The sequence below is a fragment of the Myxine glutinosa genome, chromosome 8 (genome assembly GCF_964187855.1).
Source record: "Myxine glutinosa chromosome 8, kmMyxGlut1.1, whole genome shotgun sequence".
Taxonomy (NCBI): Eukaryota; Metazoa; Chordata; class Myxini; order Myxiniformes; family Myxinidae; genus Myxine; species Myxine glutinosa.
In genome coordinates this window covers 28257680-28284617 of record NC_136268.1, presented here as the reverse complement: position 1 = coordinate 28284617, position 26938 = coordinate 28257680, and the positions used below count along the sequence as shown (strand labels likewise).

Below are 26938 nucleotides of genomic sequence, written 5' to 3'. Positions count from 1 at the left end.
CGGATCTCCGATTATTATTGATGAATTAAGATTGACTGCTGGGTTTACTTCAGGTCAGCGGATCTCCGATTATTATTGATGAATCAAGATTGACTGCTGGGTTTACTTCAGGTCAGCGGATCTCCGATTATTATTGATGAATTAAGATTGACTGCTGGGTTTACTTCAGGTCAGCGGATCTCCGATTATTATTGATGAATTAAGATTGACTGCTGGGTTTACTTCAGGTCAGCAGACCTCTGATTATTGATGAATCAAGATTGACTGCTGGGTTTACTTCAGGTCAGCAGATCTCTGATTATTGATGAATCAAGATTGACTGCTGGGTTTACTTCAGGTCAGCGGACCTCTGATTATTGATGAATCAAGATTGACTGCTGGGTTTACTTCAGGTCAGCGGACCTCTGATTATTGATGAATCAAGATTGACTGCTGGGTTTACTTCAGGTCAGCGGATCTCTGATTATATATTGATGAATCAAGATTGACTGCTGGGTTTACTTCAGGTCAGCGGACCTCTGATTATTGATGAATCAAGATTGACTGCTGGGTTTACTTCAGGTCAGCGGACCTCTGATTATTGATGAATCAAGATTGACTGCTGGGTTTACTTCAGGTCAGCGGATCTCTGATTATTGATGAATCAAGATTGACTGCTGGGTTTACTTCAGGTCAGCGGATCTCTGATTATTGATGAATCAAGATTGACTGCTGGGTTTACTTCAGGTCAGCGGACCTCTGATTATATTGATGAATCAAGATTGACTGCTGGGTTTACTTCAGGTCAGCGGACCTCTGATTATTGATGAACGACAATTACTGGCTGAATCCATTCTTCTGTGAAAATGGAGAAAACACCTATGAGTGGATGTCTTGCTGCAAATAAATCAATGAATGTATATAAAGATCCGAAACTTGTCTGCTCATGCAGCCGGAACATTATCAACAGACATAACTTCTGTGATGGTCTGTACAGTGTTGTTTCGACAGAAACATTCCACTCAGTTAGATTAATAACTTCGTTAAATGGCAAACAACTTTAGCTGGTGGAAAAATCTGCATGATAAAACAAATGACGAGGTTGTCTTATCATATGTAACAATAATGAGCAAATCATCCAATCCATTGGAATCCACTATGGAGCATTTACCCCACATGTATATGCCCGGGTGCATCTCCCTTTCTTATTTCAGCTGTTACATTACTTCATCATCACTCATTTATTGTTTATTTTTAACCAGTGCAGTCTCTCTCTCTCTCTCTCTCTCTCTCTCTCTCCCACCCTCTCTCTCTCTCTCTCTCTCTCCAACCCTCTCTCTCTCCCTCTCCCTCTCCCAACCTCTCTCTCTCTCTCTCTCCCACCCTCTCTCTCTCTCTCCCACCCTCTCTCTCTCTCTCCCACCCTCTCTCTCTCTCTCCCACCCTCTCTCTCTCTCTCCCACCCTCTCTCTCTCTCTCCCACCCTCTCTCTCTCTCTCCCACCCTCTCTCTCTCCCAACCTCTCTCTCTCTCTCTCTCCCACCCTCTCTCTCTCTCTCCCACCCTCTCTCTCTCTCTCCCACCCTCTCTCTCTCTCTCCCACCCTCTCTCTCTCTCTCCCACCCTCTCTCTCTCTCTCCCACCCTCTCTCTCTCCCAACCTCTCTCTCTCCCAACCTCTCTCTCTCCCACCCTCTCTCTCTCTCTCCCACCCTCTCTCTCTCTCTCCAACCCCCTCTCTCTCTCTCTCTCTCTCCAACCCTCTCTCTCTCTCCCACCCTCTCCCTCTCTCTCTCCCACCCTCTCTCTCTCCCACCCTCTCTCTCTCCCACCCTCTCTTTCTCTCCCACCCTCTTTCTCTCCCACCCTCTTTCTCTCCCACCCTCTCTTTCTCTCCCACCCTCTCTTTCTCTCTCCCACCCTCTCTCTCTCCCACCCTCTCTCTCTCTCTCTCTCCCTCTTGCTCTCTCTCTCTCTCTCCCTCTTTAGCTCTCTTTCTCCCTCTTTCTCTCTCTCTCTCTCTCTCCCTCTTGCTCTCTCTCTCTCTCTCTCTCCCTCTTTAGCTCTCTTTCTCCCTCTTTCTCTCTCTCTCTCTCCCTCTTTCTCCCTCTTTCTCTCTCTTTCTCTCTCTTTCCCTCTTTCTCTCTCTCGCGCGCCCCCTGCTGGCCTTTCGTGTGTTGGGCGTGGCAAGATGGCGTGCACTGGTGTTCGTGTGCTGTAGCTCCGTGCTTGTGTTGTGTTGTCCCCCCCCCCCCCCCATTCCTTCCTTTCCCATCGCGCCTTTGTCGTGTCCCTCTTTACCACCTGTGCCCCTTTCCCTCCCTTGAGACAGAGAGAGTGAGAGAAGAGCCCAAAGGTGAGAGCAGACCCGTTCGGTTCAGTCTACCTGCTCCGTCGGTGCTGTTTACCTTACTCGCGTCGTGTGAACTTTATTATTCATTATTTCATTTCGACTTTATTTATTTTGTGTCCTTTCCGCCTGGTCAAGGTGGAAAGGTGAGACATCGCCGTTATGGCGAGTGTTCGTGCACGGCAGGAAGGGTTTGAAGCCCTAACAAGGAAGCATGCTTTCGTGTGTGTCCCTCCCGAAGGTGTTCCTACCGAGGACATTATCCTAGCTGTAGGGAATGTTATCGGCGATGAAAATGTCCGCGCCGCGTCGCGGATGAACCAAAAGTTTGTTGTTTTCGTGTCGGACGAGAAGTTCGTGCATGATGTTGTTAGTACCGGTCTGTCATTGAAAGGTGGGCAGTTCGTCATGGTTTCCCCGATGGACACACCGGCGATAAAAGTTATTATTTCAAATGTCGCTCCGTTTATCACAGATGATAAATTAATGGCTGTTCTGACCCGGTATGGAACTGTTGTTTCCCGAATCTCGATGATTCCCCTGGGATGTCGGGATGAACGAATGAAACATGTTATGAGTTTCCGGAGACAAGTATTCATGGTGCTTCCTGATCGCGGCGACGATACAGGACTAAACATCTCGTTTAAAATTTCGGTAAATGATCGTCAATATCAAATGTACGCTTCGTCAGGCACCTTAACGTGCTTCCTTTGTGGAGCCTTCGGACACGTTAAAAGGTTTTGTCCCAAAGCATCTTGTACGAAGTGCGGCAAATTGGGACACACCAATGTGGGCTGTAAAAAAGAAAACGCCCCGACCGTGCTTCCTCATGCCTCGACCGTGCTTCCTCACGCCTCGACCGTGCTTCCTCACACCTCGACCGTGCTTCCCCACGCCTCGACCGTGCTTCCTCACGCCTCGACCGTGCTCCCCGACGCTCAAACCGTGCTCCCCGACGCTCAAACCGTGCTTCCTGGCGCTCAAACCGTGCTACCTGAAGCCCCGACCGTGCTTCCCGACGCCCCGACTGTGCTTCCTGATGTCCCAACTGTGCTTCCCGAGGTCCCGACTACGCTTCCCGAAGCCCCAACCGTGCTACCTGAAGCCCCAACCGTGCTACCCGAAGCCCCAACCGTGCTTCCCGAAGCCCCGACTGTGCTTCCCGACGCCACGACTGTGCTTCCCGACGCCCCGACCGTGCTTCCCGACGCCCCGGTGCTACCCAAACCCAGTGAGATGGCACTTGGTGATGCTAGTACTGCTGACGAACCCATGAATGAAGAACTTGTCATACTGACCAAAAAACGGAAAGCACCACTAACAAATAGCCCCGATGGTGCGATAAAGAAGGCTGTCTTGGGCAGAGACACTGTCTCTGCAAAAGAGGGCAAAACGTTTACAGCAAACGAAAATATCGAACGCCAAAGTGGTAAAGAAGATGTTACTGATTTCCCAAGCTCTGAGAATAAAGCCGACATTGATCCGAACAATGCGGCCATTTTTGAGCCTGAACGCGAAGCCCCACCGGTCCCCCCTCCAGTAGCTGAGCGGACTGGTGACCAAACAAATTGCTCTGTCTCACAAACAGAAATCGTAACCCCGGCTACGCAGAGATCTGCAGCCATTTGCCAAAGCACACATAAAGAAAGTAAGCACCAGTCTGCTCGTGAGTGTGCACCAGAGTACCCAACGAAATCTCAGGAGATGCCTCCAGAGGAGCTCGTGAGAGCTGCAAGTAAGGCCCAAGATCCAGGTGGGACATTATCAGACCTGTCAGAGTCTGAGGACGAGGTGGAAGTGACTGAGCTGTCACAGTCATCAGCATCTCAGTCACAGATACCCCCCCAACACATCGTGTCGTTTCTAGCCGAAACGTACAGACAGCGTAACATAGTCATTAAAGACCATTTTGACGATTTGGCTGCATTCATCCACACTGCAAAATCCATAATTAAAACGCCTGAACAATTCGACCTGAATAAGTCACAATACCACAGGTTAAGAAAATTCATCACACGTGCAGGTGTAGAGTGTTCCCAGCCACAGGCTGATTTCATCAATACAGGATGAAAACTATAAAACTCGCAACCTTAAATATTAACGGTGGTGGTGCTAGACACCTCCGCCAGGTCCAAGTAAAAAACATATTTCAACGGAAAAAGGTGGATGTGATCTTACTTCAAGAAACTCACATCACACCAAATGTGGAACATAACTGGCATCAACTTTTTAAGAGCCAATGCTATTTCAGCAATTTATCAGCTTCATCTGCTGGAATCGGCTTCTTGCTGAAGCCAGGCCTCGTGTGTGAGTCATGCCATTTTCAGGAGGTAATAAATGGTCGGCTTAGCTCTCTCAAACTAGTAAGCCATAACTTCCATTACACTATTTTTAATGTGTATGCGCCAAGTGATAGCGTAGAGCGTAAGTCCTTCTTCACCGCAATGATAAATCACTTAAGATCAGTTGATTTTGATCATTGTGTGTGTGTCGGAGGTGATTTCAATTGCACCTTCGACCCATCGGTTGACAGAAATTCTGCCGAACCCCATCCTGAGTCCCATGTACACTTATCCAATTTTTTTAGCACAATGGGCCTCGTTGATGTTTGGCGGTTGCACCACCCAAGCACATCCCAGTACACCTGGTGTCGATGCGCCAATAGTCGAGTATCCTTGGCAAGGCTTGACAGATGGTACATCAACGTACCCTTTAAAAATACTGCGGTTTCTTCAAATATTTTTCCTTCCGTGTTTTCAGACCATCATATGGTAACCCTAAACCTTTCCTTTCCTCAACCCGCAAGTAGGAGCGCTTATTGGAAGTTTAATGTTAGACTTCTAGAAGATGGTATGTTTAAGGAAGCCTTTCGTGTTTTCTGGGCAAGTCTAGTAGCAAAGAAATCTTCCTTTTCTTCATCCAGCATATGGTGGGATAACATGAAATCTCAAATTCGGGTTTTTTGTCAATGTTTCCAATCACACAGCACAAACGACAAGCACATTACAATGGCCCGGTTGGAATTGGATATTCTACATTTGGAGAATAAATTGGCTCATGAAAACAATGACGCCAATTACCGGTTATTGCTTGTAAAGAAAGCTCTTTTAAGGGAGTTAGTTCAAGAGAAAGCAGCCGGAACATTAATTAGACTTAGAATACAGAATGTAAAGTTATCAGACACCCCAAACAAGTCTTTCTTTCATTTAGAATCCTTAAGCAAGCCATCACGGCTAATCTCTTCTGTTTTGGACTCAAGAGGCAACGTTGTTGTCAACGAAGATGATGTTAGAATAAACATTATTGAATTCTTTACAAAACTTTTTGAGGAGCAGACTGTTTGTAATGATACAATGATGGATTTAACCTCTCACCTCCCCTCCCTAACTGAGGCTCAACGGTTGGAGCTTGACCTACCAATCACCCTCCTTGAGCTAACCTGTGCTCTTGCTGCCATGGATTCAGGGAAAGCTCCGGGTATTGACGGTCTACCTCCCGAATTCTTTCTGACATTTTGGGACCTTTTAGGCCCTGAGTTGCTGAATGTTTTGGACACTTCTATACAGACTGGTATAATGCCGCTGAGTCTAAGAAGAGCCGTAGTGTGCTTGCTCCCGAAAACTGAAGATCCCCGACTTTTGGTGAACTGGCGACCGATCTCCCTGCTGTGCACGGACTACAAGCTTTTTTCAAAAGTACTAGCTAATCGACTAAAAAAGGTTATTGGTGATCTAGTACTGCCAGAACAGAGTTACTGTGTTCCTGGAAGATCCATCCATGATAATATTTCTTTAATCAGAGATCTCATTGATGGTAACCGTGTTAAAGAAGACTTTGGAATGATGTCGCTTGATCTTGAAAAGGCATTTGACAGTATCGACCATAAGTTTATGCATCATGTGTTACAGGCATGCGGCCTCGGAGCAAACTTTCGTTCCTACATTTCCTTGCTATACACGGATGTATTTAGTTTAATTAAGATTAATAATGTGCTGGCTCCCCCCATCAAGGTTCGGAGAGGGGTCCGGCAAGGGTGCCCAGTCTCTGGTTTATTGTTTGCTCTTTCTTTAGAGCCTCTTCTCAATCTACTGAGAAAGAAGATTTCTGGAATAGCACTCACTCCCATGAGTGCACCGCTAACCCTATGTGCTTATGCGGATGACGTCTGCATCTTTGTAAAAGATAAGGATGATATCGATATCGTTGTTGAGTGCCTGTCAAAGTTTCACGCTGCCTCCTCTTTAAAAATCAATTGGAACAAGAGCAAGACGTTATGGATACCCTCCCTTTATCGCAACCTTCTTCAGCCTGTACCACAGCCGCCCCCATCCCTCCCCGCAGGGTTGCTGTGGGGAAGTGAGGGAATTAAGTACTTGGGCATATTCCTTGGTTCCCCACAGTATGCTCAAAGAAATTGGGACGGGGTAATTGAGCAAGTGGGAGAAAGATTGAACCGATGGAAAAGGGTTTTACCTCATTTGTCCTTCAAGGGCCGTGTGCTAGTGATCAACAACTTAGTTGCCACAATGTTGTGGCATAGGTTCATCTGCCTGCAACCGCCGGAGGCCCTACTCAAAGCACTCCAGGGCAAACTGGTGGACTTCTTCTGGGGAGGCTACCACTGGCTACGACCCGATGTGATATGTCGCCCCTCGGCTGAGGGTGGCCACAACCTCGTCGACATCAAAGCCCGCCTAATGGCCTTCCGGCTGCGGTCCATTCAACGTCTCCTCTACATGGAACATCTGCCAGGCCGGCTCCCTGCACGCCTTGTACTGCAGCGAGCGGGTAGGCTCGGGTACGGGTTTGAACTCTTTCAAATGAACCTCCAGCATGTCGACATATCGGTTCTCCCTGCTTTTTACCAAAGCCTCTTAAATGCCTGGCAGAGCCTTTCTGTGAGTCGTCAGGCGGACACATATGTAACGAAAATGCTGGCACACGAGCCTTTGTTCTATAACCCTCTCTTTCCCGACATTCCAAAGAGTCGAGATTTTTGCCAACACTTTATAGCAGCTGGTATTGTGAAGGTGCGGCATCTCCGACATGACTCAGGGTATGGTTGGAAATCCGTAAGTGAAATCGCCGACCTGACAGGGATTTGGTCCCATAGGATGATTGCAAAAATTTTGAGGAAAATGATTCAGTTGGGACGGCAACTTGGCCTAACTTGGACTCGAGGTACAGAAGAAGATCTAAATGAGCCGACAGTGCCTAAATTAATTGTTGAACCCATTCAAAACGATTTGCCCCCTGTTAGCGATGGGTCAAAGCTTTTCCAGACAATGGACAGCAAGGGCATCTACAAGATGTGCCTCAAGCTGTTAAATGGGAACCCTTCGTTAAATGGAGTTACCCGATGGAAAGGATTGTTACCCGGAGGACCCCCCTCCGAACCTATCTGGGAAGCCATGTACAGTGAGCCCACATCCAAAAGAACAGGTGATCTCCAGTGGCGTTTGGCCCACTGGATTGTTCCCTCTAACACGTTTATTAGACATTTTTCTCCTGTATCTGTTTGTTGTCCCTTCTGTACAGTCAATGAGGACTTGTTTCACGCATTCATAGACTGTATCCGATTATTTCCTTTGTTTCATTGGTTGAATTACATTGCACATGAAATGCATGTTACTTTTTCTTTGAGAAGTTTCGTCTTTGGTTTTGCCCCTAAACAGAATCCTGCATCTAAACTGTTTAGTTTCCTAATAGCAACTGCGAAGCTTGCTGTTTATTTAACAAGAAAAGACAAACTATCTGGCAAACCGATAGAGCACTGCAATATCATGTTGTGTTTGAATGCATTAATCTCAGCAAGATTGAAACTGGAATTTACCCTGTCCAACGAGTCCGGAAATTTTCATAACTTTGTTGATACTTGGTGTGTTGGTGGGTTTTGCGAGGTTAAAGAAAATGAATTTAGAATACTGTTGTGAAATACTGATTGTTTTTATTTGATGATCATTGGGTGCTTCTTCTTTCTCTTTTTTATTTTTGTTGGCATTATTGATTTTATTGCAAAACGTGTATATTGTTACTTTTATATTTTTGTAATAAAAGGACTAAAAAGTCAAAGTCTCTCTCTCTCTCTCTCTCCCACCCTCTCTCTCTCTCTCCAACCCCCTCTCTCTCTCTCTCTCCAACCCTCTCTCTCTCTCCCACCCTCTCCCTCTCTCTCTCCCACCCATCTCTCTCTCTCTCTCCCACCCTCTCTCTCTCCCACCCTCTCTCTCTCCCACCCTCTCTCTCTCCCACCCTCTCTCTCTCCCACCCTCTCTTTCTCTCCCACCCTCTCTTTCTCTCCCACCCTCTCTTTCTCTCCCACCCTCTCTTTCTCTCCCACCCTCTCTTTCTCTCCCACCCTCTCTTTCTCTCCCACCCTCTCTTTCTCTCCCACCCTCTCTTTCTCTCCCACCCTCTCTTTCTCTCCCACCCTCTCTTTCTCTCCCACCCTCTCTCTCCCTCTCTCCCACCCTCTCTCTCTCTCCCCCACCCTCTCTCTATCTCCCACCCTCTCTCTCTCTCTCTCTCTCTCTCCCACCCCCCTCTCTCTCTCTCTCTCTCCCTCCCACCCTCTCTCTCTCTTTCTCCCACCCTCTCTCTCTTTCTCCCACCCTCTCTCCCTCTCTCTCCCACCCTCTCTCTCTCTCTCTCTCTCTCTCTCTCTCTCTCTATCTATCCCACCCTCTCTGGCACTTCAAAAGCTTATTTGTCCTGACGACGGCTGGAGACAGAAACGTTCCCAAAACTGAACCTTCGAAAGCCTCTCTCTCTCTTTCTCTTTCTCTTTCTCTTTCTCTCTCTCACCACCTGCTGGCCGTTTGTATGCTGGTTGTACTGTCATGGCGTCTGCTTGTGGAGGCCTGTGAGTGCTCTGTGTTGTTGCTCCCTTCCACACCCCCCGTTCACCCCTCTGTGTCCCTGTGTCTGTTTGTGGTTTTTTTCCCCGTGATTCCCATATACGTTGAGACGGGAGAGAGAGTCGGAGAGCATAGGGTGATTGCTGTAAGGGTTCGTCGTTTTTGGGCGTCGTCCTATCGGTGTTTGCTCTTTCATCTTAAACCTCTATTTCCTTTTTTTCCTTTCGTTTATCTTTCCTTCAGTTTGTTTTGTTGCCCCCCCCCCCTTTTTTTCCTGAAGTTAGGGAAATTGGGGTGGTTTGTTTACTTCCCATCCCTGGAGTTCGGGTAGGGAAGATTATATTATATGTTCACTCTCCCCGAGTCGGGGAGAGGTTGTAAGTGCAGCTGACCCAGCATGGCAGCTGCACTGTCTCGATTTACGGCTTTTCAGAGCCTGACCCATAAGAACGGGTTCTTTTGTGTACCTCCGGAACGTGAGGTTAGTGTCGAGGACGTTGTCCTCGCGACCCGTCGTGTTGTCGGGATCGACAAGGTTGTTGCCGCTTCGCGGATGAACAAGCCGATCGTTATTTTTCTGTCCGACGCGGATTGTGTCCCACAAATTGTCGAACAGGGTTGGACAATCGATCCAGGTTTATTTGTTATGGTTTCACCACTTGATAGCCCAGCAATAAAAGTCGTGATATCCAATTGCCCCCCATTTGTATCCGACGATGTTTTAATTAAAGAGTTATCCCGATATGGTACCATTGTGTCTCGTATCTCCATGATTCCCTTCGGGTCACGGAACAACGATTTAAGACACGTGGTCTCATTCCGGCGGCAAGTGTTTATGATTTTAAAAGATTCCCAGAAGGATTTATACCTTATAGTAAAATTAAAGCATCAACAGAATGAATATACAGTTTACGTGTCCACCAACGTTTTAAAATGATTTGGTTGCGGACAATTTGGGCATGTTAAGCATGACTGTCCCCGAAAAGAGAATTCTCCACAAGTACAACCACCCCTCCGAACCGGGAATAAGCAAGACCTCCACCTTCCCACCACCGATCCAAACCCTCCCACCACCGACCCAAACCCTTCCACCACCGACCCAAACCCTTCCACCACCGAACCAAGGCTTCACACCACCGACCCAAGCCTTCCCACCACCGAACCAAGCCTTCCCACCACCGGCACCGACCCAAGCCTTCCCACCACCGACCCAAGCCCTCCCACCACCGACCCAAGCCCTCCCACCACCGACCCAAGCCCTCCCACCACCGACCCAAGCCTTCCCACCACCGACCCAAGCCGTCCCACCACCGACCCAAGCCTTCCCACCACCGACCCAAACATTCCTATCACTGATCCAAGTCTTCCTACCACCGATCCAAGCATCCCCGCCATACCCCCCTCCCCTCCCCTTGAAACGGGCCCCCCCCTCTACTGCAGGAACTAATTGCAGCCATCTCTTGTCAATAATAGACCTCACTCCCCAGGCGACATCGTTAAATCACAACTTGTTTCCTGCTACAACTGATCCTATCTCTCTCTCCGTGGTAGCCGATGGAAATCCTCCCCCGATTATTACGTCCTCCCTCCCCCTCCCCCCAATCCCCTGCAATCTCTCCCCACTAACCAGGACGAGTTTCAATTAGTCTGCCCAAAAGAAAAAAGACATTTGCAAACAACAGATGAAAACGGTCATCTCTTTAAAAAAAACCGCAACTGAAAACCGACAGCCCCTCCCCCCTGCCCCAGATTTGTCCCTCGTCACAGAAAATCGTTTCTCTGTATTGGAGGACATAGATGTGGATGAATTCTCGCCCTTGTCTACTGACCTAGAAACTGATATGGTTGAACAGCAAAAATTAGTACTCCCCCCTCCACCCCACCCCCTCCCCTGAAGATGGCTCATTCCTCTGCCTCCCCATCCCCTCCCTCTATGGACTATGCCCCACCCGATAACGTGGAGGGATGTGATGATGGTGAGGAGGTAAATGATGAAAACCAGTATGACACATCATGTGAGCCATCTGATATAGATGACTCTGTTAGTGAATGTGGCGGCTTTAAAGAAGAAGGAACCCCTCCAATCCCTCCCTCTGAGATAAAAAGGTTTCTTAAGGGCACATTCCGAAAAAGGAATGTTGTTATAGGAACCTTTTTTCCAGAGCTACCTGATTTTATACATTCCGCTAGATTGATGGTCAAACGGCCCCATGTTTTTAATTTCAATTCCTCCCAACGTCACCGGTTAAAGAAGTGTATTCAAAAAGCTAAGAATGAACTGCTATCAAAAAATTGAATGGTTGTCACTCCTCCTTGTGGTTGTAATGAGTTTTTCCATTTGTAGCCTGAATATTAACGGAGGATGTAGCTCTGTCCGTAAAGTTCAAGTAAGAAAATTTTCATTATAGAAGAAAGTTGGCATTGCCCTTTTACAAGAGACCCATGCCAACGACTGCTGTGTCGCAGAGTGGTGTAGGCTCTTCCCTGGCCTTTCCTTTTTTAGTAACAGTGACTCCCGTAAAGGCGGTATAGCAATAATTCTTAGCCCTTCCTTTTCGCCTTCATCGCTTAAATTCGGCGAAATACACAAGGGATCCCTAGCATCCCTAGAATTCCACCACTGTGGAAAATTTTATACCATTTTAATATCTATGCCCCAAGTACGCCTGTAGCTCGGCGAGATTTAAAAAATGACCTTGGGACACACCTAACTTCCCTCGACAGCCAAAATGCCCTAAAAGACCAAGACAATCATGTTTGTATTGGTGGAGATTTTAATTGCACCCTCCAACCCCAACTAGACAGGAACAGTGCAGAGCTCCATCCTGCTGCCAGGATGTTAGGGTTAGGGTTAGGTCTGAGTTTTTTGAGTCTGAGTCTGAGGTCTAAGGTCTGAGTCATTAACACCTCACCAAATTTTTAAAACAAATGAATTTCATAGATATATGGCGGGTACAGCACCCATCAATCAGACAATACACATGGTGTCGATGCATTCAGAATAATATTGTACTTGCTCGCTTGGACAAGTTTTATGTTAATCCTCCACTTGAACGCCTTGTTCTGTCATCCCAAATTTGCCCATCTGGATTCTCGGACCACAGCGCAACATTTCTCAATTTCTGCCCCCTGCTCGAAACACAAGTGTTTTTTGGAAATTTAACAATAATGTACTTGATGAGAGTACCTTTAAGGACCTTTTTCCAGAAATTTGGAATATCCTAGTTGCCTCCCAAGGGAATTTCTCAAACCTCAGACAATGGTGGGATAATGCCAAAACGCACATCAGACTGTTCTGCCAACAATATCGTGCGTATGGTGTTCAAGAGGGAAAAAAACCCACAACCTTACTTGAAGATGAAATCCTGGAATTACAGGAACAGCTCCAGGGAACTGCAAGTGTAAGCCACCAGGAAATGAGGCAGCAAATTCATGGAAAAACGGCCTTGCTGAATTCCATATCTGAAAGGCGAGCGCAAGATGCTTTCTTGCGCCTGAAGATGAGGTACATACACAACCTTCATGCTCCAACCAAATTCTTCTTCAGCCTTAAAAGGGGGGGCTCTTCGTCAATGATTACACGCTTGCTGCATGATGGGGAACTCCTTTATGAAGATGGCAGAATCAGGGAATGTGCCTGGAAACATTTTAAGCAACGGTATATGCGGCGTGACATTAACCAGGAGGCAATATCTGAACTTATTTCTAACCTTCCAACATTGGTGGAGGATCAGAAGCAGCAGTTGGAGGATCCTCTTAGTTTACCTGAGCTCACCGCTGCCTTGAAGGCCTTGGAACCCGATAAAGCCCCTGGACTGGATGGGCTGACCAGCGAATTTTTCCAGGTTTTTTGGGACGCTATTGGACCTCACCTACTGCAGGTATTGAATGAATGTTTAGAGGATGGACAACTGCCGTGGAGTTGCCGGAGAGCAGTCACCACTTTAATTCCTAAGAAAGCGGACACTCAACTTATAGAGAACTGGCATCCTATTTCTGTTTTATGTACGGATTACAAAATTTTAGCCAAAGCCTTGTCTAATCGAATGAAACCTTTTATGAATGTACTAATGGGAGAATATCAATCCTTTTGTATCACTGGATGTACTATTTTTAATAATGTCTTTCTTATCCGTGATACCATTCGGTTTTGTAACAATTTTAACAAGAATGTTGGTCTGTTTTTCATTGACCAAGGAAAAGCCTTTGATTGTATTGACCACATGTACATGTACTTCTTTCTCAACCACATGTACCTTTTTAGAGTTTTGGAGAATTTCGGTTTTGGGCCTATTTTCATCTCGTATGTTAGGCTTTTGTATTGTAATATATCCAGCATTCTTAAAATTAATCAAGTATTGTGTAGCCCCATTGATGTGCAACGGGGAGTACGGTAAGGTTGCCGGCTATCTGGACTTTTATACTCTCTTGCCATCGAACCTCTTCTGCTTCAATTATGTACGCACATTTCTGGCTTCACTGGATCAATTCTTACCACACCGCTAAAAGTCTCTGCTTATGCAGATGATGTTTGTATTTATATAAAAAATAGTGCTGATGTCACTGTGGTGGCTCAGGCATTAAAGACATATTGTCAGGCTTGTTCAGGCCAGGTGAACTGGAAGAAGAGTGAAGCCCTTTGGATAGGACCTGGAGATTGCCCGCCAATTGTCCTGCCAGGAGGAGTGAACTGGCAGAAAAATGGCATCAAATACCTCGGTATTTTCCTAGGAGACGACACCTTTGAGCAGCAGAACTGGGTCGGATTACCGGACAAGGTAATGGCAAAACTAGCCCGTTGGAAAGGACTTCTTTCTCAACTTTCTTACCACGGAAGAACTCTTGTCATTAACAATCTTGTCGCCTCTATGCTATGGCATAAGATAATATGCCTACAACCGCCCGGGAGCCTTCTTATCACACTCCAAAAGAGCATTGTCGATTTTTTCTGGAGTGGGAAACACTGGCTCCAACCCGCCGTGGCATACTTACCACTTACTGAAGGTGGCCAAGGTCTCATTGACATCCGCAACTGGATTATGGTCTTCCGGCTTCATATCGTTCGTCAACTTATATATGGAGATGAAGCCCTACTCTGGAGGCCTCTGGCTAACTGCATATTGCACTATTGCAGCTTACATGCAAGCTGGGCTATTGCCGAAAACTTTTCTTGATGAACTCTCATCAAATCGATTTATCCTTGCTGCCCACCTTTTACCAAGGGGTGATGAACGCCTGGAAAGCCCTGTCCTTTTCCCGTGAAATGGCAACATACAACATGGAAATGTTGTTGAATGAACCCCTATGCTACAACCCCTTCCTGGAAAACAGTTTAAATAATAGGGGACTTGTTCAACGTTTTGTTGATGCCAAGCTGCTGTGAGTAAAAGACCTCATGACAGAGTCTGGGAGCTGCTGATTGAGTGCTGCTGCTGTGGCACAAAAAACTGGAATAAAATCTGTCAGGATCATCTCTCGGTTCCTTCAAGGGATATCCACAACGTATCGTAGTACCTGCGAGGAACTTGGACCTTCCCCCAAGGAAACAACAGGTGACTTCCCTAAACTCCTTGTCTTCAGCCCACCACTTAATCTGTCCCCTGGCCTGATCAGCCCTGATGAAACTGCATTCCTTCTGAAACTGAAACTGAAACTGAAACAAAGCCTTCCTTCCTTTCCAAAGAAAACTTTGTACAACGCGTACGTTAAAATTTAATACGCAAAAACATTTTCTGAGCACCCGAGGCTTCGATGGCGGGGTTTTTTTTACCCCCAATATCCCCCAACTGTCCCAATTGGCGAAGTTTTTATCTCTTGCCGACTCCAAAGTATGTTGGAGATATTCAATGGAAGCTTGTACACTGGATTTTACCTTATAATGTTTTACTGAACCGGTTTTCTACTGCTAATTCTAATCTGTGCCCTTTCTGTGCATCCGTTGAAACTTTACCGCATATATACCTTGAATGTGAATGATTGCAACCTCTTTTTACCTTTCTCCAGGAAAGCTTTGTGAAACTCGGTTCCCTCTTCAATTACAATGTTTTTATTTATGGTGTTTTAGGACCGTCTTCCCTTAGGAATGTGGTTTTAATGAACTTTTTAATTGGTCAGGCCAAGTTTGCAATTTACAAGTCCAGGAAGAAAAAAATGGGAAACGTTTCTGGTTCTTCACATGATGTACTGCTCACCCTTAAGGCTCTTGTAACTGCAAGGTTAAAGCTAGAGTTCCGGTTTTTTAAAATGAACAAGAATTTAACATTGTTTAAAGAAAAGTGGGTTTTTAATGATGTCATATGCAAACTTGATGATGATGATTTGATAATAATTTCTCCTTGACACCATTTTCGTTATTGTGTTTTTTCTTTTCTTTGTGACTGTACATAACTGATCTTTTTCACTTTTGTAATAAAAGGAAGAAACAGTCAGTCTCTCTCTCTCTCTCTCCCACTCTCTCTCTCTCCCACCCTCTCTCTCTCTCTCTCTATCTCTCTCCCACTCTCTCTCTCTCCCTCTCTCTCTCCCACCCTCTCTCTCTCTCTATCTCTCTATCTCTATCCCACCCTCTCTGGCATTTCAAAAGCTTATTTGTCCTGACGACGACGGCTGGAGACAGAAACGTTCCCAAAACTGAACCTTCGAAAGCCTCTCTCTCTCTCTCTCTGCTTTCTCTCTGCTCTCACTCTCTCTGCTCTCTCTCTCTCAGCTCTCTCTCTGCTCTCCCTCTCTCTGCTCTCTCTCTCTGCCTCTCTCTCTCTCTCTCTCTCTCTCTCTCAGCTCTCTCTTTCAGCTCTCTCTGTCTGTCTCTCTCTGCTCTCTCTCTCAGCTCTCTCTTTCAGCTCTCAATGTCTGTCTCTCTCTCTCTCAGCTCTCTCTGTCTGTCTCAGTCTGTTCTCTCTCTGCCTGTCTCTCTGCGCTCTCTCTGTCTGTCTCTCTCTCTCTGTCTCTCTCTGCTCTCTCTCTCAGCTCTCTGCTCTGTCTCTGCTCTCTCTGTCTGCTCTCTCTGTCTGTCTCTCTCTGCTCTCTCTATCTGTCCCTCTCTCTCTCTCTCTTTGTCCCTCTCTCTCTGTCCCTCTCTCTCTGTCCCCATCTCCCTGTCCCCATCTCTCTGTCTGCTCTCCCTCTCTCTGCTCTCTCCCTCTCTCTGTCCTCTCTCTTTCTCTCTCTCTGTCCTCTCTTTCTCTCTCTCTTTCTCTCTCTATCTCTCTCTCTCTGTCCCTCTCTCTCTGTCCCTATCTCTCTGTCCCTATCTCTCTGTCCCTATCTCTCTCTCTCTCTCTCTGCTCTCTCTCTGTTCGTTCGTTCATTTTCTCTTTCTCTCTCTCTTTCTCTCTTTCTCTCTCTCTCTCTCTCTCTCTCTCTCTCTCTCTCTCTCTCTCTCTCTCTCTCTCTCTCTCTCTCTCTCTCTCTCTCTCTCTCTCTCTCTCTCTCTCCACACAATGATATTGTTGAATCAATTCATCAGGATATGATGAGCCATTGCTTGCTGTTCATTGTGTGTCAAACCCGTGTGATGTTCATCATCACTGATTGTGTGTATTTACTTGCACTGCGCCCTTTCTGTGCCCTCGGCAGCAAAGTCCAAAGCCAGTTAGTCACTGGGGTCGTGTTTTAAGTCTCGCCTGTTTGCAGCAACACATGGGGCAGTAATGTCAAAACCGGTGAGAGTTCATGGCTGAGAATAAGAAAACAGACAGCTGATATGGGAGACGCGTGCTTTGTGGACTTGGAAGCTACCATTCCAGGGATAAAGGTATCAGCAGATGGTGTGTGGAGTTTACACTTTGTACCACTTGGCTGTAGCTACTTTCCACTAAGACTGAAGTTCAGGAGGAGAGAGTTGGGGGAGTTAGAAAGGAGATCATGTACACCATATCAACTTTCACGGCACAGTGAGAAAGGAGATCTGACCGGCATGAAGGTGACTAGTAACTACAAAGGGAAGGACAGCAATAATTGATGGTCCTTTAATCGAGAGGAGAGACCTATATGAGTGCCAGAACAGTCACACCGGAGAATACACAGCCATATTTGATCCATAGCACACTGCTTCAGTACTTCCCAAAGCGTTTGATACTACTCTAGCCTCGGAAGACATCCTTTTTTACGAGTGCTCCATAAATGGCTCCATTTGATCTTCTTTTGGTTTCATTTCGTTGTCATTATCTTGACTACACACTTGTGGCCACTGATGAGTGCATGGGGAACTTCAAGTTGAACTAAAAGGGTTGACAGGTGGCCTAGAGGTACGCACACTCACCTCCAAGCTAAGTCTAGGCTCTAATCCCGACACAGCATCATCCAGGTGTTCCTCAGGCAGGGCGATTCATCAATGTGTGTGCCCTCGGAGCATTCGACGGGTGCCTCGTCTGCCAACTTTCGGCGGTGGACTTTAAAGATCCCATAATGTGTCTTTCGTGAAGAGTACGCAACCTGTCGCCAAATTAGAAATTCCTGCCCTGACCAGCAGAGGGCGTTGCATCAGCAGCAGAGCCACTCCCTCAGTCAATGATGCTACCCCGCAGCCTCGTACCGCATGCGAACGAAGAAGAAGTTTAACTACAAACGAGGTCAAACTTCACAAGTATTAGATGAAGGAAGAGGTGATGAAAAACCGAAGGTAGGAGATAACTGTGGGCGATTTAGATACCCGAAGCTTCAAGTTCGATGACGGTTCAAACGGACTGAACCCAAAACTCAAAATCACTTTTCAAGGAGACTTTGGTGTTACTGAAGGTGGGCGGAGGTTATGGACGGATTTGGACGAAACTTGGTGGACATGTTGGGTGTCCGACAACGATGAATCAATTCGATTTTGGTGAAGATCCGAATCCGGATGAGAATTTTTAATTTTTATGTGATTCTTCACCATTTAGTGATGGGGCCAAAACGATATACAGTATAGCACGATATCTCAAAAAGTTATGCACAAGTTATGACAAAACTTGGTGCATGAGTTGCTTAGTTGACAAGAACAATCCGATTAGATTTTGGTTCGGGTCCGATTCCAGATCCGGCCTATCAGTGGGATACAAAACATAAACTGTTCAACCTTGTGGAGGTGTGCGCTCTACCAAGTGACGTTCTAGTTTTTTCTTTTGCATACCTAAGGCTCATATAAGGCCATGGCATCACCCTGAGCCCAAATTCCTATACACCAGTATATGATTAAACTGACCATGATTAGGGAAGGCTTTAATTGATTTTTGTGACGGTTGAGTGTTCAACACAATACGCCTGAAATAGTAGGCCCTATATTAGCGCGTTCCCTCCGCAGCAGTAGACGGGGTTTTGCAATCACGTGTGTGTGTGTGTTTTTGTATGTGTATATGTGTGTGTGTATGTGTAAAGTATGTGTGTGTGTGTGTGTGTGTTTTTGTATGTGTATATGTGTGTGTGTATGTGTAAAGTGTGTGTGTGTGTGTGTGTGTGTGTGTGTGTGTGTGTGTGTGAGTGTGTGTGTCTGTGTGTGTGTGTGTGTGTGTGTGTCGGTCGGTAGGTCCAGGGCATACTTTTTTTTGTTAACCATTTGAGCTATCGTCATCGAATTTTTTCCAAAGCTTTATCTTACTATAATTCACCAAATGTCCGTCGAACAGTTACCGTTTGAAGGTATCGCATAAACGGCTCAACTGATCGCAACGATATTTTGGGTGGGTAATCCTAGGACCCCTGGGGGTAAAATAGGCTATATTGTTTTTCCAATTTTTCAAAGTTTTCCAGTTTTTCCAAACACGATGGAATAATATTTACCGACATGAACAGTGATGTGGCTTTTGTTGAAATTCTACAAATACTGTTTAGATTTTGATGGGAATTACGAACCTGCAGCGAATCCGGAAGTGGACAGATGCCGGCAATGCGCGGGTTTGATAATATCCCAATACAACCGTCATTAAAATCGTAATGTTAAATCGTTAAACGTTAATCGTGTTAATCGTTTTGTTAAAGTATCGATTGATGATTGGAATTGAGTGAATACAATTACGATTTTGAATTCGTAATTGTGTTCACCCAACCGTACGGAACTTCACATCAGGATTTAAATATTTGTTTATGTCACAAATGTTGTTAAAAGTTTATTTTTTATATTAGTTATTTAATTTGTGATTGGAGTTTTGCTGTTTAGAATGACAAAAGAGATATCGAGTTCAAGTGAATGACGGAATGCCGTGACGGTTTCTACTTTCTAAACGTGCACTTCGCGGATCGCCAGATGCAGATTCGCCAAGGACCCACGATCGATGTTTCTATACGTGAACGTACCCGTTTGTTTGCGAACGGGTACGTTTTTCATGGAAGTCCTTCACGAACTTGCTGTCCATGTCTGACGTGCGGCTAAAGGTGCTACAGGAATGTGGAATTTATTGGTTTCATGCTTTAGCATTCGCCGGTTCTGCATTGTCTGTTTGCTTCTGGCCTCCCACCCGTGCGTAGCACGGGTATCTCACTAGTTATTATAATATGGAGAAGACCATATCTACCCATCCCAACTCTCTCTTCCTCATACGTGGTGATTTGAACTGTCACCATGCCAGTTGGCTGGGTGTGGGTACCTCTCTCACCAGCCATGGCTCTTCAGCAAAGGACTTCTGTGACTCACTGGGACTGACACAATCTGTCAATTTCCCGACCCGGATTTCAGTCAACGGAGCATCTTCTCTTCTGGACTTGGTTATGACTAACTTCCCTGAAAATGTCTGCTGCTCTTCTTCTGCTCCAATCGGCTCTTCTGATCATGTGCTTGTTAAAGTGGACATCTCTCTGACCATTCTCAGAGAGCCTCCTCAGCATCGACGAGTCTGGAATTTCACTCAGGCCAACTGGCACGGTCTTCAAGCAGCCATCAATCATCTGGACTGGTCTCCCATCTCTACTGCCTCTGACATAAATTCTTCCTGGGAATTCTTCCAAAGCAAACTGCTCTCTCTCATGCACAGATTTATCCCATCTCGTCTTCTGTTGTCATACCCTTCCTCCCGTCCATGGTACACGGAATCTTGTGGTGAGGCTATTGCCCAGAAACAACTTGCTTTCGTCTCCTGGAAAGCAAATCCAACGGAAGGAAATCTCATTTCCTTTCACAAAGCCCGAAACAAGTGTGTGTCCACCCTCAGGAGAGCCAGGAAACAATATCTCTCCGTTCTCAGGACCGAACTCTCTTATCTGTCTCCCTCTTCCAAATCCTGGTGGCGTCTGGTCAAATCTGTTTCTGGTGTTTGTTCCCGCTCCATCCCCTCCCTCACCTCAAATGGCCACACGGCTGACTCCGCACGTGAAAAAGCTGAATGCCTCAACTCTGTGTTTGCCTCTAAATCTTGTGTCCCAAACCCATCCCTCTCTGTACCCACCGTACCCAGTCGTACCGAGCTGCTCCTGGACTCGGTGTCCTTTCCTCCTGACAAGGTGGAAAAGTTTCTGTCAACCCTCGACTCGGATTCTGCAACTGGACCTGACGGCATCAGCCCATGGGTCCTAAAATCCTGTTCTTCCGCTCTTTCACTCCCTCTCTCTGTTCTCTTCACCCTCTCTTTTGCTCAAGGTCATCTTCCATCTGCTTGGAAATCTGCCAACATCACCGCTTTGCACAAAAAGGTGCAAAAACAGATCCCAGCAACTACAGACCAATCAGCCTTCTCCCAATTATCAGCAAAGTCATGGAATCCATCATTGCTTCAGATATGAAATCTTTCCTCTTCTCCAATGGCTTGATCTCTGATCATCAATTTGGTTTCAGACCTGGACACTCTACTCTGGACATGCTGCTTCTGCTTTCTCAACAATGGATGGAGGTCTTCAATGCCAAACAGGAAATTAGAGCAGTCTCCCTTGACATATCACGTGCCTTCGATACGGTCTGGCACCCCGCTCTGCTCACCAAACTCTCCTCTTTTGGTATCCATGGAAATCTCCACGCATGGCTGGCGGACTTCCTCTCTAGTCGTAGTCAACGTGTGGCCCTGAATGGGTTTCTCTCATCTCCTCTTCCTGTTCAGGCTGGAGTTCCACAAGGCAGTGTTCTGGGCCCTGTGCTTTTTCTGGTCTTCATCAATGATCTCTCGGACTCTCTTGAAAATCCTCTGTATCTCTTTGCTGATGACTCTACTCTCTGTCGCTCCATTCTTCATCCCTCAGATCGGCAGTCTGCAGCCTCCTCACTCTCTGCAGACCTGGACAAAATCACAGACTGGGCAAACAAGTGGAACATGTCTTTCAATCCTGACAAATCTCACACTCTTACGATGTCTCTCCGAAAAGACCGACTGGACAACCCTCCCATCCACTTTCTGAATAATCCTCTCCAAGAAGTTCTGTCACTCAAGCTTTTGGGTCTCACTATCTGCCATGATCTTTCCTGGGAAAACCACATTTCAAATCTGGCCTCCAAAGCCAGTCGCCGACTGGGCATCCTCCGTCGTGCGAAGTCCTTCCTTGGCACACCTGAGCTCCTCACCACATACAAGGCTTTCATCCGCAGCTCAATGGAATACTGCTCTCCCCTCTGGTCTGGTGCTCCTGCCTCACACCTAGCTCGTCTTCACGCTGTTGAAACCAAAGCATTCAGAATCATTGGAATCTCCCGCGATGAAGCTAACTCCAAGGGCCTCTCACTCACTCACCGCAGGCAGGTTGGTGGTCTTTCCGTCTTCTACCGACTCCTCTCTGGCCTTACTCCCCCAGCTCTCTCTGGGCTCTGTCCCGCAAATATTCCTACAGGTCGCACAAGATCCGCCTGCAACCCTCTTATGGTCAAACTGCCAAAATCAAGACTCTCTGCTCACCTTCACTCCTTCATTCCTCTTTTCTCCCGCCTCTGGAACAAACTCCCTCACTCTCTTCAATCCCACTCCACCCTCCAGGTCTTTAAAACAGCTGTTCACCACCATCTCTTATCTTCCCCCATCCAAAACCTTGATCTTTTCTACCCCCGCTAATTTCACCCCAATTCCACTTTTTTGAAATACGAACTTCTGTCCTGGAAGTCCTTGGTGTCCTTGTGTTTTATACTTCTCCCTCCCCCCCCCCCCCCTTCCCATGCCTCCTCTCCCCAAGCCCTCTCCCTTCCACACATCTCCCTGCTCTCAAATGTTGTGTTTGTGTGCTTCCCCTTCTCTCCCCATCTTGTTTTCTGCTCCCTCTTTTTATATATTTTGTTTGTCTGGTTGATTTGTTTGTGAAGTAAATGTTAGCTCTTTCACGAGCCTCGATTCAGTATACAAAAAAAAAAAGAAAAAAAAAAAAAAGAATAATTTGGTCAAAAGGTCAAAGGTCAGCATCATATAAAATCATCAATTTTCATCTAATTTCAAGTTACCATTTGAGTTTTGCCATCAAATCTTCAACAAAGCTTTATTATGATAACATGGAGAAGACAAATTAATAATTTGGTCAAAAGGTCAAAGGTCAGCATCACATAAAATCTTCAATTTTCATACTATTGACCTGAAAATTAAATTCATCATTTGAGTTTTGTCATCAAATTTTCAACAAAGCATTATTATGATAATATGGAGAAGACAAACGAATAATTTGGTCAAAAGGTCAAAGGTCAGTATCACATAAAATGATCAATTTTTATCCGATTGACCTGAAATGTTAAGAATTTGCATATTGGGGCACATAATTGGTTCCCAATCAAAAGCTAGGAGACAATTATTTTTAGATCGAAAGTTCAAAGGTCAAGGCTGCATAAAATCATCAATTTTGATTTTGTATTTTTTTTTTTAATTTTCATTATTTTGAGCACACGGAAGAAGAAGACGTCTGAATACAAACGAATGTGTATGGGCTTTGCATTTTCAGATGCTTTCTAGTTTTTTAAAATATTATTGCTCTTTTTAATAACAACAGCATGCACAAATGAATGTTGGAAGTTTAACGACCTTTTAGAACAGATATTTCCAGGCATTCACCAAAGTTATTTTTAAATTGGAGTATGGATAGGTCAATTACTGGATCCTCCATTAGATCCTTCAATGGTATTTCACTGATGCGAGTTAGTTGCAATGTAGATGTTGTATTTAAACGTATTACCTCAAACATCATTGTTGTGGCCGTTGTGACCAATAATCACTTTGTCATACACAGTACAAAGGCTGCCATTGTGTGTGTGCTCAATGATGTGATGTTTAGAATGTCCTTATCATCGTGAGCACCAATCACACTGTACCCACTTTGTCACAGTGCCACTGACAAGAAGGTCTTCTAGGAGCCCAGCAGTGTGGTCGATGTGGCGGTGGCATGGCGTCCGAGCCTGGCAACATGCTGGCGGCCGCTCTACGTCACATCGACGGCATAATTTCAGGTGACAGACATGTGGAAAGGGTGTACAAATTCATCTTGAAATGTCATACCGACGGTTATGGAAATGACTTCATGCATTATGGGTGCAACTTTGGGTGGTTTGTGGATGCACTGTTGGGTGGTTCATTGAATGCACCATGGGGGTAATGAAGGTGATTGGATAGACAGGACTGTTTGTGGATGCAGACGTTTCTTTAAGGAATTGAAAATGTGGTTTATTCTCCATGTTTCCAGACTTTACGATGATATATTGAGGGGAAAGGTTGGTTTATGGTGGCATATTACTGGGAATCAGGTCAATGACTACCCAAGTCCACACAAACCTGTGAGCATCAGCTGACTCATCAGACACCTAGAGAACAAACACACACTCATTGAGAAGATACATTTGATCTTTTGATTGAGAAGCTCAAAACCTAAATATAATAATTAAACATGCCAAATAAATCAAACAAAACAAATCAAACGTTTGACTGACTTTTTCTCATGACCATTGAACTCATTCGCAATGCAAACGACAAAAATGAGAGTGACACAAAAAAAATGCAACACAAGAAACTAACCTTAAAACTTGCCAAAAATACGACCACGTGTGTCTGCCGATCCATTCAAAATTTCCTGAGCAATGGCTTGGATGTCACATGCTGCCAGTCGATGTCGGTGCACATGACAGATCATGAGATGGTTGAGACGTCGCTGGGTCGTTGTGCTACATGGCCACGTCTTCACATGCCTTAGTGCACTGAATGACCATTCACATTCTCAGGAACTTACTGGGGAGAACAGAAGCCTGATCGAGTAATCTTTCTACTTGCGGAAACATTCAACGGACTTCCGGCACCATGACTACAGATATCTTCCGCTAATTAATCAAGTTGCTAATCTAAGCTAATCTACACCTGATGAACCTTAGTGACAGCCCCCCATCTAGAATACTGTGTGCAGTTTTGGTCACCACAACTCAGAAAAGACAGATCTGCCATTGATAGAGAGGGTTCAGCATAGAGCGATGAGAATGATTCCGGGCCGAGCTAGCGTAAGCTATGAGGAACGGTGTTGGTACAGCACAGCAATGATGGGCCGATTGGCCTCCTCCTGTGTTGGATTTCCATTCCAAATATATATAACATTAATCACCTGCTGCATTAATCCCTTCCAGGTTTATCATTTTTCAAGTTGGTCTGAATGGATACACACCAGAGGCCTTTTCACGGGAGATTCGGATGAGCTCGCGGTCTGATGATGCTCGTGGACCGCGGTCCGCCATTTGAGGACCCTTGGCACTCTAATTACGCATTCATATCCGATGAACAATGACTAAATAAACTTTTCTTTCCCGAAAATTCCGATATGGGTGAGCAAAGAGGCTCCTTTGGAAGAGAACTTGAAGCAACACAGCACTGCAGTAGAAATGCACAAATTTATCCGTATCTGGTACTCGTGCACACGTGATACATTTTCAGCACATGCGCATTGTGCAGTACATGCTTACTCCACCCAATGAAATCCAGCATGACGTGCACAAGCCGATACCGGCCTCTTTTGTTAAATAATGCCCCCCAATGCAGAGATAATAGATAACTTATTTGGGGAAAGTTAATATTGATTCATACATAATTACCTCCACCACCAAAGGTGGATGGAGGTTATGTTTTCACCCCTGTCTGTCCGTTTGTCTGTTTGCTCGTGAACAAAATATCTCAAAAAGTTGTGGACAGATTCGGACAAAATTTGGCAGAGATGTAGCATATGTGACAAGGAGTAAATGATTATATTTTGGTGAAGATCCGGATTCGGATCCGGCTACTAAAATTTTAAAGTGATTCTTCAACATTGGGTGATAGGGCCAAAAACGATACATAGCAGGATATCTCAAAAGGTTGTGGATGGATTTGGAAGAAACTTGGTGAACCGGTTGGGTGTCTGACAAGGACGATTCGATTCAATTTTGGTGAAGATCTGAATTATGGATTCGGATATGAGAATTATTTAATTTTTCTTAAGTGATTCTTCACCATTGGGAGACGGGGCGAAAAACGATACGTAGCGGGATATGTCAAAAATTTATGGATGGATTTGGACGAAACTTGTTGGACAGGTTGTGTGTGTGACAAGGAAGAATCGATTTAATTTTCGTGAAGATCCGGACCCAGCTAGTATAATTTTTAAAGCGATTCTTCCCCGTTGAGTGATTTGGCCAACCAGGCGGAGGTATGCTCTCTACTGAGTACCGTTCTAGTTTGTTGATGATTTGGGGGAACATCCTGTATCTGGGCGTATGTGGATTGTACAGAGCAACGCAATTTATGTTATAATCGAGCATAAAGTCCCTCATCTATCGACGCCCATGTCTCCACTAATTTGTTCCTCTTTTCTCATCTGTGAAACAAACTTCCTCAGTCTAACTTTTCAATCTCATTCTTCCCTCCAGGACTTCAATAAGGCTGCTCACCATCATCCCTCATCCACACAGATCATTATTATCCTCATTAACCCTCCCCAAGTTCACCCTTCCTTTTTCAGTCATTGAATATTCTCCACTCACCCTCGACCTCTTTTTCATTTTTGTTTCACTTCCCTTTCATCTCCAGTTTCCCCTTCTTGCTCTTGCTGTTTGAGCTTGCATCCAACTTGTACACCCCCGTGTGTTCTCCACCCCCTCCCCTTGCTCTCATTCGTCCGCACACCCATTCTTTCTCCATTTCAAGAGTCCATCTGTTGTGTCCCTCTCTTGCCCCTCTTTCCACTATGTTATTTCTGTTATGTGATGATCCGTTCTGTGTGATGGCTCTTCCACCAGCTTCAACTCTGTATACAAAAGAAAAAGCACAACGCGAATGCTACCAGGCTCGTAATTGTGGTGTAGGTTCTCCTGTCCCAGTGCTGTGGGGGTACATGGTACAGGCTCGATGGACAGCAAGGCCTGTTCTATGGCAACATTTGTTTATAGTATACTAACAGGAGTACCCAGCATTGCCCGGTGATGTTCTCATCCTGTTGGCATTTTGAAGACATCAATTTGCTTTTTACTTGCCAAATTCAAGATTTTTCAAGTATATTGGTTGGTCTTGTGCGTTATTCTATCAGTCTGTCTGTTTGTTTGTCTGCCAATCGCCTACAGGTCACAATTTTAAACCGATCTTCACCAGATGGTAGAGTTGGTCATAAGGAAGAAGCCTATTGATTTTGAGGTCAAAGGTCATCTGAGGTCAAATTTCTAAAATTGTCATTTTTTGTCATCCGATTGACTTGAAAATTGAACAGCAGTTGCATATCGAGTAACTAATTGCGAAACCAACTATTTTTGAGGTCAAAAGGTCAAAGGTCAACTCAAGGTCAAACTTCCAAAATAATCTATTTTCATCTGAAAAATCATCTATTTTAATCAGATTGACCCGAGCTTTGATTAAGATCGTCAATTTTAATCTTAATGAAATGGATAATTTGAT

The 26938-nt window shown here is 45.5% G+C and overlaps 1 protein-coding gene across 20 annotated transcripts in view; it reads left to right on the top strand.

The window, feature by feature from the left end:
* Nucleotides 1–26938, top strand: part of LOC137432331 (liprin-beta-1-like) — a 141949-nt gene that overhangs the window by 21072 nt on the left and 93939 nt on the right. For 17 of the 20 annotated variants that reach the window (XM_078783089.1, XM_078783087.1, XM_078783083.1 and 14 more), the window contains one exon: nucleotides 23370–23490. In XM_078783089.1, the coding sequence (XP_078639215.1) occupies nucleotides 23427–23490 (64 nt within the window). In that variant the 5' untranslated portion in view covers nucleotides 23370–23426. Of the gene's footprint in view, nucleotides 1–2315; nucleotides 2335–16816; nucleotides 16939–23369; nucleotides 23491–26938 lie in introns of those variants that run through there. The other 3 variants (XM_078783086.1, XM_078783079.1, XM_078783091.1) reach the window with 3 other exon arrangements.